The 16,532-nt window shown below is 44.2% G+C and overlaps 1 protein-coding gene across 1 annotated transcript in view; it reads right to left on the bottom strand.

Annotated features, from left to right (window-relative positions):
* Positions 1–12,039, bottom strand: part of KNG1 (kininogen 1) — a 35,012-nt gene extending 22,973 nt beyond the window's left edge. Inside the window, exons 1-3 of the mRNA XM_075555880.1 lie at positions 11,848–12,039; positions 7,372–7,482; positions 6,310–6,391 (exon numbers count right to left, since the gene is read on the bottom strand). Coding sequence (XP_075411995.1) covers positions 6,310–6,391; positions 7,372–7,482; positions 11,848–12,039 — 385 coding nt within the window. The remainder of the gene's footprint in view (positions 1–6,309; positions 6,392–7,371; positions 7,483–11,847) is intronic.
* Between the last annotated feature and the right edge of the window lie 4,493 nt (positions 12,040–16,532).

The raw sequence follows: 16,532 nt of genomic DNA, 5'->3' as shown, positions 1-16,532 counted from the left end.
TCAGCAGCAGATTTGCCCAATGCAATACATTGTTAGATTTTAAAGCAATCTTATTGGCATATGATTCCCATGTCATACAATTCAATAGTTTAAACATATTAAAAAGTTGTACAATCATCACCACAATCAATTTTTAGGCTATTTTCTCCTTTTATACTCATTTTTATTAGCTCCCCAGTTCCCCTCAACTTCCCCTACCATAACTCCAAGAAACTATTAATCTAGTTTATGCATAGTTTCTCTATAGATTTGCCTTTCCTGCATTTAATATAAAGAAAAATAATACAAAAAAGAAAAAATTGAATAAGACAAATACTCAACAATAACAAAATATAAAATTTAAAAACCTTAGTTGGAAAGATACAGAAAATAAATAATAACAGATAATAAAAAACTAGAACAAATTTAAAATGGGCCAAAAGTTGCAGTTGCTAACTTGTAGAATGCATGTGAAAGTGGATTGTTGTAGATGCAGTTAGCACCCTATCATGTGACCTTCTTTCTGATCCATGTAATTTATTTCAGTTTTTAATATTTTCTGCTTTCTTGTCGATTGAGGCTTTTATCTGTTTTACTTTTCATTGTGCTTAGTTTTTGTTTGTTTAATGTTTTTCTGTATATGAAATCCAGGAGAGGTAAATCTATAGAAACAGTAACTGGATTTATGGGTCCTTGAAGGTGTGGCAGGGGAAGTTGAGGGGAAATGAGGAGCTAAGAACAATGAGGATAAGAATGAAGAAAATGTTAAAACTGATTGTGGTGATGATTGTACAACTCTTCTTGATGTGATTGAACTATTGAATTGAATGATAGGTGAATTATATGTCAATAAAACTGTTAGGAAAAAATAAAATGGGTCAAGAGAGAGAACAAATGAGAAGCTGTTAAATTTTTGCCTAATGACATGTAGAGACCCCTTTCCAATGCACTCTGGTAACATGACTAGCCACGTACCTGGCCAATGTCAGAGGGGATTCACCAGAGGCTTATTCCAAGGGAAGACTTTGCAAATGGATTTTGAGCTTTCATCGTCAACCATCGTCTTCTGCAAATTTGGTGGTCAGAATTCATGCTCTATGACTGTTTCCTCCTCCCGTCTTGGATTTTACTGATTCCAATCCTTAGATCACAAATGCTGGAATGCTTCCTCTATTTGGACTTGGCTAAGTCATCTCACTTAGATGGCTGCTTATTTGAAGACAAGCCATTAAGATCCTAAGTGCTCCTCTCTCTGATAGTCGGGTTACCATCTTCTTCACCACACTTTGCTATAGCACCCATATCTTCAGTGAGGGTTAGAAATAGGGTGGAACTTGCAATGCCATTCCTTCACAAAGGCAGAACCATACCTGCTAGACTAAGACATGCTATTAAAAAGCAGAGAGAGTATGCACATAGCAGCTACATGGTGACCTTGTGCTGTTCACTGGGCAGTCTCAAAACAAGATATCCGAATCAAAATCCAACAAACTCCATGTCCTTGGAATAACACTCACCTACTGAGTCTCCTAAGAAGGTGTTCCAGAATTAAGTCCAAGGGGGTATTTCAGTTCCTTAAATCTGCTACAGGTGAGTTCAAGGTAAAGTCCACTGCAGTTAGTTGCTGTTTGATTTTTGGACTGAACAGGAGTGTTGCTCCGAGTAAAGTGAAATCCATGATAACTTCCACCTTTTCTCCACTTCAATCTTTTCTCAGTGCATACGGGTCCATTGTGAAGATGTTGCTGCAACCCACAATAAAACCTGCAATCTTGGACCTTCATCAACAAGTGTCTAAGTCTCCTTTGCTTTCAGCAAGCAAGCTTGTGTCACCTGCATATGGAAAGTTGTTAACACGTTTTCCTCCAATCCTGATGCCAAGCTCTTCTTCATAGTCCAGCTCCTCAGAAGATGTGTTCAGCATACAGACTGGATAAGTATGGTAAAAGGATGCCACCCTGATGCACACCTTTCCTGATGTTAGACCATGCAATATTCTCTTATTCTGTTCAAACAATGTCTCCTTGTCCATGTACAGGTTCTGCATGAGCTTAATGAAGTGTCCTGGAATTTCCATTCTTCACAGTGGTTTCCGCAGTTTGTTGCTAACCATACAGTCAAATGTCTTCGCATATGCACTAAAATGCTAGTAACCATCTCTCTGTTGCTCTATGCTCTCAACCAAGAGCCATCTGACATCAACGGGATCCCAGGGGTGCCCCTCCCCTGGATCTGGCTTGCATTTCTGGCAGCTCCCTGCCGCATCAGTTTCTGAAGGATCTTCCACAGTATATTATTTTCAAATAATATTAATGATACTGTTTGATAATTTTTGCATTCTGTTGAGTCACATTTCCTTAGAATGGGCACAGATATGGATCTGTTTTCGTTGGTTGGCCAGGTACATTAGTGAATTCTTCCAGCGCGTCATCAGTTTGTTGAAACATTTCAATGGGTATTCCATTAATTACTGGACACTTGTTTTTGGCGAATGCCTTCACTGGACCTTGGACTTCTTTGTTCAACACACTGGTTCTTGATTATGTGCTACATAGTGAAATGAGTGACTATCAACCAATTCTTTTTGATATAGTGATTCTATGTATTATTGCCATCTTCTTTAGATACTTCCTGCATCATTCAATATTTTGTCCACGGAATTCTTCAGTATTACAACTCAAGGTTTGAATTTTTTCCCCTTCAATTCTTTCAGCTTGAGACATGCTGACTGTATCCTTCCTTTTTGGCTTTCCAACTCCTTGACTTTGAATATTTCATTATAATACTTTGTGTTCCAGAGTTGCTGTGTTAGTCTGAATTGACTAGAAAAACAAATCCAGGAAGACACTCATACGTGTGTAGGAAAGATATTTATATACAAGAGCAATTGAATGTTGAGAAAACATCCCAGCCCAGTGCAGATCAAGTCCATGAGTCTGATATAAGCCCATATGTCCGAAACCAATCTATAAAGTCCTCTTCAGACTCACGAAGCACATGCAATGACACTGAATGCAGGATGATTACAGGCCAGAGGGTGGGAAGTCTTGTGGCTCCAATGGTGATGTAAGCATCTCAGCTCTGGCAGGGATCTCCATATGGCTTCTCCAGCACCCAGGGATGCATCAGGGTAGGTCCATGTGGCTTCTTCTCAGGGATGTCTTTCAGGGAGTGAGCTGAGAGAGTGTGTGTCTCCAGCCTCCAAGGAGGAAATATACAATTTCCTAGAATCCTCAGGAGAAGGCAATGCCCACACAAAGGCCTCATTGGCTATAGCCTGATTGACAGCCTAGACTCCACCCCTTCACTCTTAATCCTCAAATTGACACCAGATTATGTCACTACCACAGTTGCCCTTTATAATGGTCTACTTACCGTATATACTTGAGTATAAACTGACCCGAGTATCAGCTGAGGCACCGAATTTTACCACACAAACTGCATTTAAAATGTGCTGGAAAGGCAGGCTTATACACAAATATACATGATAGGTCTTTTACTTCATCATTTCACCCATTTGCTTTCTTTAAGAGCAAGTTTCCGAGTCTCTTCTGACAATCGTTTTGTTCTGTGCTTTCTTTCCTATATTTTTAATGACCACTTGCTTTCTTCACATGTGATGTTTTTGATGTCATTCCACAGCCAGGCAGGTCTTCTGTCAATATGCTCAGTGTGTCAAATCTGTTCTTGAGATTATCTCTAAATTCAGATGAGCTAAGACTCAAGATCGTAGTATTGCTTTAATTTTCTTCAGCTTCAACCTGAATGTACATATCAGCAATTGATGGTCTGTTTCCAAAATCAGATGATGGCCTTGTTTGGGCTGCTGATATTGAGCTTCACTATGTCTCTCCCCACAGATGCTGTCCAATGGATTCCTGTGCGTCTTATCTGGTGAGTTTCCATGTATAGTCACCCTATGTATTTTTGAAAAAAGATATTTGCAATGAAAAACTTGCAATATTCCATCATGCGCTCTCCAGCTTTGCTTTTATCACCAAGGCCATATTTTCCAAATAACAATCCTTTACTTTTGTTTTCAGTTTTTGAATTCCAACCACCAGTAACTTACCAATGCATCTTGATTTTATGTTTGGTTTATTTCATACTGAAGATGTTGTAGAACATTGCAATTTTGTTATCACTGGCTGTAGTAGTTGTTGGGTAAAACTGAGTAATAGTTGTATTAATTGGGCATCTTTGTAGGAATATTGATATTATCCTATCACAGGCAGCATTGAACTTGAGGTAGCTCTTGAAATGACTGATGGAATGACATTCCTCTTGAATTTATCATTCCAGAAATATTGAAATATATGATTGTTGGACTCATAATGGCCAATACTAGTCCCTTTTAGATTACTAATGCCTAGAATAGTGATTTTTATTTGCTCCATTTCATTTTTAATGACTTCTACTTTCCCTAAAATTATACTTTGTACCTTCGATATTCCCATTGGAGCCCTGGTGGCGTAGTGGGTGACACATTGGGCTGCGATCTGCATGGTCAGCAGTTTGAAACCACCAGCAGCCCTGCGGGAGAAAGCCTGGGCTTTCTGCTGCCGTGAAGAGTTACAGTCTCGGAAACCCACAGGGGGTCACTATGAGTCAGCATTGACTCAATGGCAGTGAGTTTGGGTTTTTTATTTTGGTTTATGCTCCAATGGATTTTTTTTTTTTTGCAGCTTTGTCTTCTCATTTTGAGCCATGCCCATGAGTAAAACTAGAGTCCCTAAAGCCTTACTTCATCCGTGTCTTTAAAGTAAACTTGACTTTGAAGAGGCAGCTCAAATATTGAGGTCCTTCCAACCTCAGAGGCTCATCTTCTGACATGATGTCTCACGAGGTTCCACTCATATTTTTAAGGTTTTCAGTGTCTAGTCCCTCAGAAGGGAATTGCTAATTTCTTCTTCCTCGTCTTTTCTTTGTCTGGATGCTGTTACTATGGGTAACCCTTTTGGTTTGCAAAATACCAGTGGCATTGCTTCCAGCACACAGTGGCACGCAAGGCATCACAGTAGACATACTGACAGGAGTGGTGGAGTGACTTGCTCAAAAAACCTCAGTGCTGTTGAGTAGGTGCTGACTCACAGAACTGAGTGAACTGCCCCTGTGAGTTTCAAAGACTAACTCTATAGGGGCATGTGGTTTTGAACTACTGACCTTGAGCTTAGCAACCCAACACGCAGCCGCTATGCCACCAGGGCTCTGAGTTACTTACCAGTTATGGGATATTGAAAAAATTATGTAATCATGTTCTGCATTTGTAAAATGGATGGATATTAATATCTACTTCAAAGAGTTGTAAAGATTCAATACATTAAGAAATGTAAGGTGCTTTCAGCCATGCTAATCCAGGTGAGCCATGGTTGCCTTTGTGATTGGAATTGACTTGGTGGCAATGGGTTTATACATTATACTTTCTGCTGTATCATCCTGCTTCAGGCTCACAAACATCCTTTGAAGTGGGGGTTACTGCACTCCTCCGTCTATCACACCCACAGGAGGAGAAGGAATGGCGCTGTTGGTTAGGCACTGGGCTGCTAGCTCCAAGGTCAAACCCATCATCTGCTCAGTAGGAGAAAGAGGAAGCTGTTTGCTCCTATAAACGTTTGGTCTTGGAAACCCTGAATCTTTATAGGAGCAGGTAGTTTCATCTTTTTCCCAAGGGACAGCAGGTGGCTTGTGGTTAGCAGCCCCTGTTTATCCCATGGGGACCCTTGGGCTCCGCTGACAGACAGGGAGACAAAAGCGAACATGATTGGAAAGACTCCAGGCTAGGTCTGACCTCCAAATCTATGACGTTCTCACTGGAGGATGCTGCCCACAACCGAGGGCAGGTCTTGTGCGTTCTTGTCTCTTTGCAAGACCCTTGCACACACCTAACCCACCGTGTCCCAGGGAGAAAGGCATAGGTACAGTGGTTCTCAACTTCCTCATGCTACGACCCTCTCATACAGTTCCTCATGTGGTGGTGACCCCCCCCCCACTATAAAACTATTTTTGTTGCTACTTAATCACTGTCATTTTGTTACTGTTATGAATCAGGTGACCCCTGTGAAAGGGTCATTTGAGCCCCAAAAGGGTCTCGACCCACAGGTTGAGAACTGCTGAGTTGGAGAATGATGCTGAGGGGATGCTTGGCCCCAACCTCCAGGCCCTACCGCTCCAACACCCCCTCTATGACCCTCTCTTCCCATGGCTGCAACTGTCTTTCTTAGTGCTGCCCTCCAGCAGGGGGCAGGGTCTGGCCTGGGTTGCTCTTGTCATATCAACAAAACAAAATCAGGAATGGTCAAGGTTGGTGTGCTGACTGCAGATAGCAGGTACCTGGTGTAATCTGGCAGCTCTGGGTCACGACGATGAAATTTTTACTCTCCTTCTTCACCATAGCTTGGCATTCTCCTGTAGCCTACAAAGGGAGAACACAGAGAGAGAACATTTGCCTTAATCTTTCAAGTGAGGAAGTTGACCTAGATTGTTATTAAACTTAATTTCCCTTTTAAATATAGGCACCATGGTGGTGTAGTGGTTACCTGTTGGACTGCTAACGTCAAGGGCAGCAGTTCAAAACTACTAGATGCTCTACGGGAGACAGTGAGGTTTTCTACTCCCATAAAGGGTTACAGTCTCAGAAACCCATCAGGGCAGGGCTATCCTGACCTAGGGAGTCAGTATGTGCTGGAATTCTCTCCATGTGGCAGTGTGTTTGCTTTGGGTTTTCTCTTTAAATGTGAGGAAAATTTTCCAGTAGAGTCTGAGACACATGAATTAACATATTGCTAGCCTAACGGTGATTATTTTATACACCACTGATATTGGCTAAATGTTGAAAGAGAGGCCATATAAATGGTGAGCTGTTATCCCTTGAGTCTTTAAGCTCAGGAGATATTTCTTTGTCACCAAGATAGACACAGTGTCTCAGAACCTAACTGCTAAGCTATTCCGATGAACCTTTCAATCGCAGTGGATGAACACTATTCATACCAATAAGCTTCATCAGGTTTAATGATGGTTACTGAACAATTGAAGAAACAACAACAACAACGCTTGGAGGTCCAAACCTGCTGACAGACGCCTGAAGACCTGCTCCTGAAAGGTCGCAGACAGGAGCACACTAGAGCAGCCCTATGTGGAGTCGACCCCACGTGACTTGCTTGGTTTTTGGTTTTCTCAGGGCGGGCTTCTTCCTGCATTTCTATCTGGAGGCCTCCCACCCCTCTCTGTCTACGACAGAGTATAACTCGCAGCAATTGTCTTGGGTGCAGTCTGAGTGTTTGTGTAGCTCTCACAAGCAGACTTCAAGACACGCATCATTCCCTGCAGGAGGACAGAAGTTGGGCAGACTCTAGAAACCTGCTGGAGGTACAGAGCCATCCTTGAGCAATTTACCGCATCCGGGGATTCCTTGTAGTCACAGTCCTGCCAGGTTTTGCCGCTGTGAACAGGACAGTCACCCTCCTTGACTTGGTACTTGATGGAATAAAACGTGTCAGAGCCATCCTGCGGAAAAGCAACAAACATATCTTTGTTCGTCCATCCAGCATGTGATTGGAGTGGGAGTTGGTGTTGTTATAAATACTGGATCTTGAGTTGACTCAATGACGCCAGGTAAAGGGTTCTTAAGGAAGGGATGAGTCAACCAGGGTGCAGTAAATTGCCGGATGAAACACACAATATTCCTCTGGTTCCTTGAGGCTTCCTCACCCCCCCCCCCCCACTATCAGAAGCCCAGTCCTGCCTTTCACTGAGGGATAGACTGGAGCGTGTACACTGGTACAGATAAGAGCTAACGACACATGGAATCCAGGTTATATAAACCCCTCAGGAACAGAAATGGAGTATCGATATCAAGAGGGTAGAGGGAAAGTGGGGAAATCAGGGGAAGAAGGGGGCACTGATCACAATGATGGACACATAACCACAACCACCCCCAATCCCAGGGCAATGATCAGCAGAAACCATTGGAGAAGGGAGACAGTGTTTGGTGTAAGATATGATAATAATAATTTATAATTTATCCAGGGTCACAAGGGTTGGAGGGGGAGAGGGAAGGGCAATAAAAAGAGGAGCTGATACCAAGGTCTCAAATAGAAAGTAAATATTTAAAAAATAATGATGGCAACATATGTATAAATATGCTTGATACAATGATGAATGGATTGTTATAAGAGCTGTAAAAGCACCCAATAAAATGAGCTTTAAATAATAAGCACTGAAAGCTAGATTTTCCTGTAAAAACCATTCACACAGTCTATTGTCAAATACATATTCTTAAAGTAGTAATCACAGGATTAGTCTATTATTATTTATTTATTTTAGTGATCAATTATTTTACTGGGGCCTCTTACATATAACAGTCGATTCATCCATTCTATCGGGCGGATATGTACAGATATTACCATCAACAATTTCAAAGCATTGTCTTTCTTCTCGAGCCCCTTGATGTCTGTTCCTCTTTTTTCCCCTCCCTCCCCTGCCCTGTCACCCTCACAAACCCTTAATAGAGTCTATTATTTTTTAAAAAGCATATATATACATTCAGGACTAAGGTGCGCCTAACCCAAACCATGGTATTTTCAATCATCTCGTATGCATGTGAAAGTTGGACACGGAATAAGGAAGACTGAGGAAGGGTCGATGCATTTGATCACGGTGCTGGCCAACAATATTGGAAGTATCACGGCCTGCGGAAAGTCTGTCTTGGAACAAAGACGGCCAGAGCGCTCCTGAGAGGCAAGGATGGTGAGCCTTCACCTTACCTACTTTGGACATAACGCCAGGAGAGATCAGTCCCTGGAGAAGGGCGTCATGTCGGTAAAGTAGAAGGGCAGCGAAGAAGAGAGAGGCTCTCAAGGAGATGGACTGACACAGTGGCTGCCACGATGGGCTCAGAGGAAGAACAATTGTGAGGATGGGGCAGGATAGGGCAGCGTTTCATTCTGTTTGCACAGGGTCGCTGTGGGTCAGAACGAACTTTATATATATATATATATATATATATATATATATTTTCCTCCAAACCTCTGGACGCGTGTGCAGCAAACTGTCAGTAGCTTGCCTGTCAGTGGTAGACTTCCCCCTGCTTCTTGAAACAAACCTTCCGGTGTTGTCCCACTTCCTTTATCCAAGCAGGAATTACTTTTCCTCCCTCCCGTCTGAAATGCATTTGCTATTCAAGCATATGTTATTTTTATAATTAGAAAAAGATACGGAACAAGAGTTCTTTTGTTGTAAAAATGACATGAACAGCTATCTCTGGCCGGTGGGGTAACGAAAGGATTTTAGGAATGCATTTGCTTCCCAAGCACCCCCACGCGCCCCACCCCCTTCCCCCCTCCCACTCCCTCCCCACTTGGAGGCCCGGAGGCCATGAGATATGAATTTCAAAGTTAAAGGTAAAGTTTTAAAGTATTGGCATAAGGGACCTGTCAGAGGCACGATTCTAGCATGTCAACAGCAGCAGAGGACGGACAGAGGATGTGGCCCACACCCTCTTTTTGAAGATGAGAGAAGGCGGGGCCCAGAGGACAGGGCAGGAAGGCTCAGGCCATCTGGCACCCTAAGAAAGGCAGCGCCAGTCCCAGACCTCTGATGTCCCAGGGCCAGACGCCACACAGCCTAACCGTCTCAAGTAACTGCACCTGGGACTCCATGTCTTCTCTGAGCTTCCTTCTCTAACTCCTTAATCCTTCAGGTCTAGAAAGCAACCGGTGGCAATGGTCTGTGTTCCCGCAAAGGGAAGGACGAGGGAAAGAAGAGGGTAAACGGACATTTTCGAGCAAACAACCTCCTGTGTCACAAACATCAGCAAATGAAAGCAAAACCAACAAAGTGTCGCTGGAGAGCCCCAGGAAGGGTGGAGGGCCATTTGGGTCTCACCTAGAACTTGGGAACCTAGCACCCCTCGCAGGAGCACACCAACCTGGGAAACAACATGTCAGGGTTTTCCTTTCAGAGAAAAAAGAAAGCAAGTGTCCCGTTTGGCTTTTTCACACTCGGCCCGCACCCCCACTACATAACCCTTGGTGGTGAACTTCATTTAAACAAACCATTAGCACACCTGCACTTTTTTGTGCCATGCACCCCGCCCGGAGCCTTTCAGGTGCATCATTGCCCGGGCTGAAAAGGACTTAGAAGCAACCAAAACATCACCTTTAAATGTGATGCATTCACCCATGGTCAGCTTCACTCTGACCCCTCCCAGCGCTCAGGCCTCACTGACATCTTCCTCTTCCAGCGGGCAGGGCCTGTAATGACCCCCTTGCTGCAGCCGGCCTGAGTCCCAGCGTCTCCCATTCTGGTCTGTCCTGATTCCACTTAGCTTTTTTTTTTTTTAATCATTTTTTTGGGGAGGGCTCTTACAAATCCTCCAACAATCCATCATTCAACTCTGTGAAGCACACTTGTGCATAAATTGCCATCAACACTTCCAAAACATTTTATTTCTACTTGAGTCCTTGGTTTCAGCTCCTCTTTTTCCTGTCCCTCCCCCACTATTGTGAATCCTTGATCAACTATGTCTTATTATTATTTCATATCTTACATGGTCCGTTGTCTCCCTTCACCCACATTTCTGTTATTTGTCCCCTGGGGGGGTGCTATGTATCCAACCTTCTAATGGGTTCTGTTTTTCTCCCCCTTCCCCCCCACCCACCCCCACCATCCCCTACCCTCATGATATCGATACTCCCACTACTGTTTCTCAGGGGTTTATCTGTCAGGGATTCCGTGAGTCTAGAGCACTTATCTGTACCAATGTGTGTATTCCCTCTGGTCTAGCCAGATTTGTAAGGTAGACCTGGGTGATGGTAGTGGGGTGGAGAGGAAACAGTCAGGAACTAGAGGAATGGTGTGTGTTTCGTCGGTGCTATACTGCACCCCAGTTGAATCATCCCTCCCTTGTAACCCTTCTGTGGGGAGATGTCTAATTGTCTACAGATGGGCTTTCGGGCTCCTTTCCAACCCCCCTCTTTCACATCGATATGATTTTTTGTTTTAGATCTTTTGGTACTTGATAACTGGCCTTGTCGACACCTCATGATCGCACAGGCTGGTGCGCTTCTTCCATGCGAACTTTATTGCTTCCCTGCTAGGTGGCCCCTTGTTTAACTTCAAGCATTTAAGACTCCAGACACTATATCTTTTGATAGCCTGGCACCATCAGCTTTCTTCACATTTGTTTATGCACCCATTTGGTCTTCAGCCATTGTGTTGGGAAAGTGAATATCAAAGACTGCCAGGTTATTAGAACAAAATAATCTTGTGTTTAGGGAGGCCTGGAATAGAAGCCCCAAGTCCGTCTGCTATCTTAATACTTAACATTTAAATATATGTACATTGAACTCTATTCCTTTAATTATAAATTAATATATTTACATATTTACATGCCTAAAGCTATACCTCTATAAATAGCTTTTGCCTCCTATACTTTTCCTATATTTCCTTTCACCTTCCTCCTATCCCACTATCATGCTCACCCTTGATCCAGCTCCCAGTAATTCCTCTCAGACACATTGTCCTTGATCAAACCCCAGCAGGCATTCTATGCTCTTCTCGCCATCAATTTTAGATCTCTTGTTGTTCCCTTTGCTCTGAGTTTTTTTGGCTCCCTGCTCCCCCTCCCCTTTTAAACTTAGCTTTGTCTCATTTCATCTGTCCTCTCTGATTACCTGGGTAGCCAGCCTTAGTGACCCCAGGACAGGTTCTACACTGCTCTCTCACACCACAGACTGCCTTTTCCATGGTGTAACCTTCTACCTTTGCTTATTGCATCCAGGACTGGTGGAGTGGGGAACAGCAAAGGACTGGACTTCATGGGACAGTTAGTATCCCAAATGACCTCAGGGTCAAACACAGCTCACTCACCATCTTGGTGACCTGGGTAATCCGGTGTAGTACAAACTGGTTGCCACTTGTGTTTTCATTGTATAGTCCCAGAGCAGCATCCACAGCATCAAAAACACCTTCGCTGTTGCAGTCGATTTCCTTCGAGAAGAATTCCTGACTCAAACTTGAGAGCAGCCTGGAACAGAGGAAGAGGACGGTGATCACTTTCATGATGTGACAGTCTTCCCTCTAACTGCCGAGGGATGATGTCTCCAGGGCTGTCCCCAGCCTCTTATGTCTAGGCCCTCTTCTCTCTGTGTCCCAGCACTCTGGGGGCTTGCTGGCAATCTGGCTGCACACACTGTTTGACTGTTTGCCCTATTCCAAGAGGGCACATGACTGCTGGGTTATCCAAATAGATCCCTGCTGGAACATTACAACACATGGGTTGATGACCCGCTTGTTTGCATTCTAAAAGTTCAGGGGAGAGCACAACGTGCCTTTCCACATGGCTGCACAACGTGCTTGATGGAGCAGATCAGAGCAGGGTCTAATGAGGAAGAGGGAAATAACTACCACTGGCTCATGACCTGATGACTTTCCCAAAGCCATTAAAAAAGATTCCTGCAAAAAAAAATAAATAAATAAAAAATAAAAATAAAAAAGATTCCTGCATGCATCAACAAGGCAGCCAGGTGCACAGTGTGTAGAAACAGCTTCCACATAGGATTTCCTTGAAAGGCATTTGCATAGAAACCAGCTGCTGTCCATCCTACTCCATGCCTAGGGAAGCCCGTGTCCAGAGACACAAGTGAGAACTGGGAGGCCCATCGCAAGGCATTGGGACAACTGAGGGGAAAAGGGTGGGGTATTCTATCTGGCTCTCTAATCCTCCCAGGCCTTGCTAGCTCTGTAAAGGAAAATGCTTGCCAGGGTGGAGAAGGCAGGAAGGAAGTGTAAGTGCAGTCAGGTTGCGTGAAGCCCTGCACCCCCTGCCCTGGCTTCTTGCTTTACATGTCTGTGGGTGCCTCTGTTACTAGGCCTAAACAGCTTTTTTTAAAAAAACATTTTATTAGGGGTTCATACAACTCTTATCACAATCCATACATATACATACATCAATTGTATAAAGAACATCCGCACTTTCTTTGCCCTAATCATTTTCAAAGCATTTGCTCTCCACTTAAGCCCTTTGCATCAGGTCCTCTTTTTTTGTCCCTTTCTTCCCCGCTCCCCCCCTAAACAGCCTTTTTGCTAAAGTTGGACTATGCAAGGAGAGGAGGCATGTGGACATGTGAAAGATTGGATTCGATTTTGGGATTAGTGGCTGTTTGTCCTCAATTCTTACCACACACACACACAAGGTGTGTGCTGTTGCTGGAAGGATCTCTAGTCTCCCTTAAAGCCTCTGGAAGCATGAGGGCAGTGTGGGCCGAATGGTGGCCTCCCCGCAAAGCGGCAGCAACATGAGTCCACAGTGAATCCCACTGGATTCCACTGACGCTGCTTCCTCAGCACCGTTCTACAACTCCGTGTCCCCATTCGTCAGCTGTGCAAAGCGGAACATAGAGACCCTGATCAGGGAGGGAGAAGGTGGCTTTGGATGAAGGCTCCTTGGGGTTTTAATCTCAGTCCCACAGTTTACTAACCATAACATCCTTTTTGGGGGGTTTAATCGTCATTCTATTAAAAATGTCAATCGTGGAAGCGGCTGGCTAGTTATTTTTTCAACCCATGTTCTTGTCCGGAGCATGCAGCTGGACTTCATATCCTACCCTTCCTTACAGTCAGTATGTGACTGAGTTCTAACCAGTGAAATGCGAAGACAGCTTATGGATCCCACTTCCCTTCGAGGTCTGGTCCATAATTCCCCCCTGGCTCACCCCTTGTCACCCTCTACTTTCTCTCCCCGCGGGTTAGATACAAAGGATTCAGGAGAAATGACCGAAGTCCAAGAGGAGGGAAACACCACCTGGATGGCCTTCTGTAAGGAATACACACCGGCCGGTATCACGAGAGAGAAATCCGATACTGTGTTAAGCCACTGAGCTTGTTACAGCAGCTGACTTGTTAACACAAAGATATTGCCTGTATAAGAGAGTTGTAAGAATTAAATTGCATGACACACGAAAATCTCCTGACTCAGAATATGTTACATATATATGTCCATTGAGCAGATATTTCTTGAGCACTCAGCACATGCTCGTCATTTATTTATTTATTTTAAAAATCATCTTATTAGGGGTTCATACGACTCTTATCACAATCCATACATACATCAATTGTGTAAAGCACATTTGTACATTCATTGCTTTCATGAGTTTCAAAACATTTGCTATCCATTTAAGCCCCTGGCATCAAGTCATCATTTTTTCCCCTTCTTCTACTTCCCCCCTCCCTAATGAACCTTTGATAATTTATAAATTATTATTTTGTCATGTCTTGCACTGTCTGACGTCCCCCTTCACCCACTTTTCTGTTGTCCATCCTCCAAGGAGGAGGTTATATGTAGATCCTTGTAATCGGTTCCTCCTTTCAAGCCCCCTCTCTCTCCCCCTCCCAGTATTGCCACTCTCACCACTGGTCCTGAAGGGATCATCTGTCCTGAATTCCCTGTGTTTCCAGTTCCTATCTGTCCGGAGCCATGAGGCCCGGCCATTGCTTGGAATTTATTAGGACTTGCCTGGAGCCGTGAGGCCCGGCCATTACTTGGAATTTATTAGCCTGAGCTCTGGGCATTCTTCTACCCCAGCCTACTTGACAGAGCACTGCAGCTGTAAAGCTTGAGCAAACAAGGGGTGATGCTCTTTAGATAAGCACCTGTGTCCTGCATCCCCTTGATTGGGCAAAAGATCGTCTTCCCCTATGCTTGATTTGCATGTACACACCACTTCTCTGCGTACCTAATTGAAGACTGTAAGCCCTAACTGACTCATGGGCAGGGCACGCTCCCCTGAACTCCCTGATTGGCCTGTTGCCAAGGTAGCCTAATCTGCATGTGTGGCTGAGGCTCTCCCCCTTGGCTGGCCCTTATAAGCTGTGACTCTTTGTTCATTAAAACAGGACTTGATCAGGATATTGTCTTGTCCTCATTCTCCATGCCTCTTGTGCCCCCCCAATTCCCACTCTCTCCTCCAGGACCCACGGTGAACGTCCCACGGGACGGGACACCTATCTGTACCAGTGTACATCCTCTGATCTAGCCAGGTTTGTAAGGTAGAAATGGAATCATGATAGTGGGTGGTGGGGGAGCAAGCATTTAGGATCTAGAGCAAAGTTGTATGTTTCATCATTGCTACCCTGCACCCTGACGGGCTCATCTTCTCCCTGCGACCCTTCCGTAAGGAGATGTCCAGTTGCCTACCGATAGCAACTAGGCACATGCTACAAGAGGATTCAAAAACACACCAGGAATGACTATTTTTCCAGACTTCCTGTACCACAATGGCTACCAAGTATATGAATGTTTGTTTATAAATAAACAGCTCATTAACTTCCAAAGGTGATGCTCACAGGGACCATATAACTGACTGTCTCCAGTCCAAACTCCTCACTCTCCTGAAACTACTCTAGACTAAGTCTTCCTTTATTTCTCATCATAACCCTTTGTCTCAGTAGGTTTCCATGATTACATCTGCCAGACAATATGCCTTTATTGATCCTCTTCCCTTCCCTTTGTCTGTTTGTGGGCTCCTTGAAGTTATGGACTGTTTCTTACCATGACTTTCTCCTGAAACCACTGTGCTTGTATATTATGAATGTGTTTATTTGATATAAATCGAGAGCCTTCACCTTTAATGTTTTAGGTAATACTTTCATCAACTTAAGCAATATTTTTACAAGTATTTTATAGAAGGATAAAACATTTCTCAAATGCTTCTATGGGAGGATAGTGTCTTGAGATATTAGCCTGTGAGTGTTTTTTGACCTGTGTGGACATGGGCTTTGCTTTTCTCTACTCCTCATTAACAAGCTGAGGTAGTTTATTGTGCCAACCTGGCCAATAAACACATGTGGGATTAATTGAGGGTGGAGGGATAAATGGCTCAGTGAGCCTCACCTTCTAGTTCTCGGGTCTCTTGCTTTGTGATGGCCACACCAGGGTGCAGCTGCCTTAGCAGTTCCCTGCTTCAGCTGGCAAGGCTGACTTCCTGCAAGACATCTCCAAGGAGAAGCCACATGGACCTACCCCGATGCAGCCCTGGGTGCTGGAGCAGCCGTTTGGAGACCCCTGCCAGCACTGAGATATTTACATGTTTACTGACTCAGCTTTCCTCTTGCAGTCCGCATCGTTTTGTCTGTTTTGTGAGATGGAGGAGGACTTTGTGGACTGGTGTTGGACATATGGGTTAATGTTGGACTTGTGGGTTTGGGCAGCACTGGGTTGGGATGTTTTCTCGATGCACACTTAACCTTTATCTAGAACTCCCTCTTATACATGAGCTGCTGTGAATTTGTTTCTGTAAAGTACACAGACTAATAAACAGCCTTGGTGGCATAGTGGTGATGCATTAGACAGCTAATCACAAGACCAGCAGTTCAAAATCACCAGGCTTTTCAGGAGAGAAGAAGAAGGCTTCCTGTAAAGAGTTACAGTCTCAGAAACCCACCACGGTAGTTCTGTCTTGTTCTATAGGATATCTGTGAGTTGGCATCAACTCCGTGGCTGTGGTTTGACTATTTGGGCACCTCATTAACGCAGCCAGCCCTGCCTTCTTGCCACG

Source organism: Tenrec ecaudatus, chromosome 8 (genome assembly GCF_050624435.1).
Source record: "Tenrec ecaudatus isolate mTenEca1 chromosome 8, mTenEca1.hap1, whole genome shotgun sequence".
NCBI lineage: Eukaryota > Metazoa > Chordata > Mammalia > Afrosoricida > Tenrecidae > Tenrec > Tenrec ecaudatus.
This window is presented reverse-complemented; position numbering and strand designations above follow the sequence as displayed.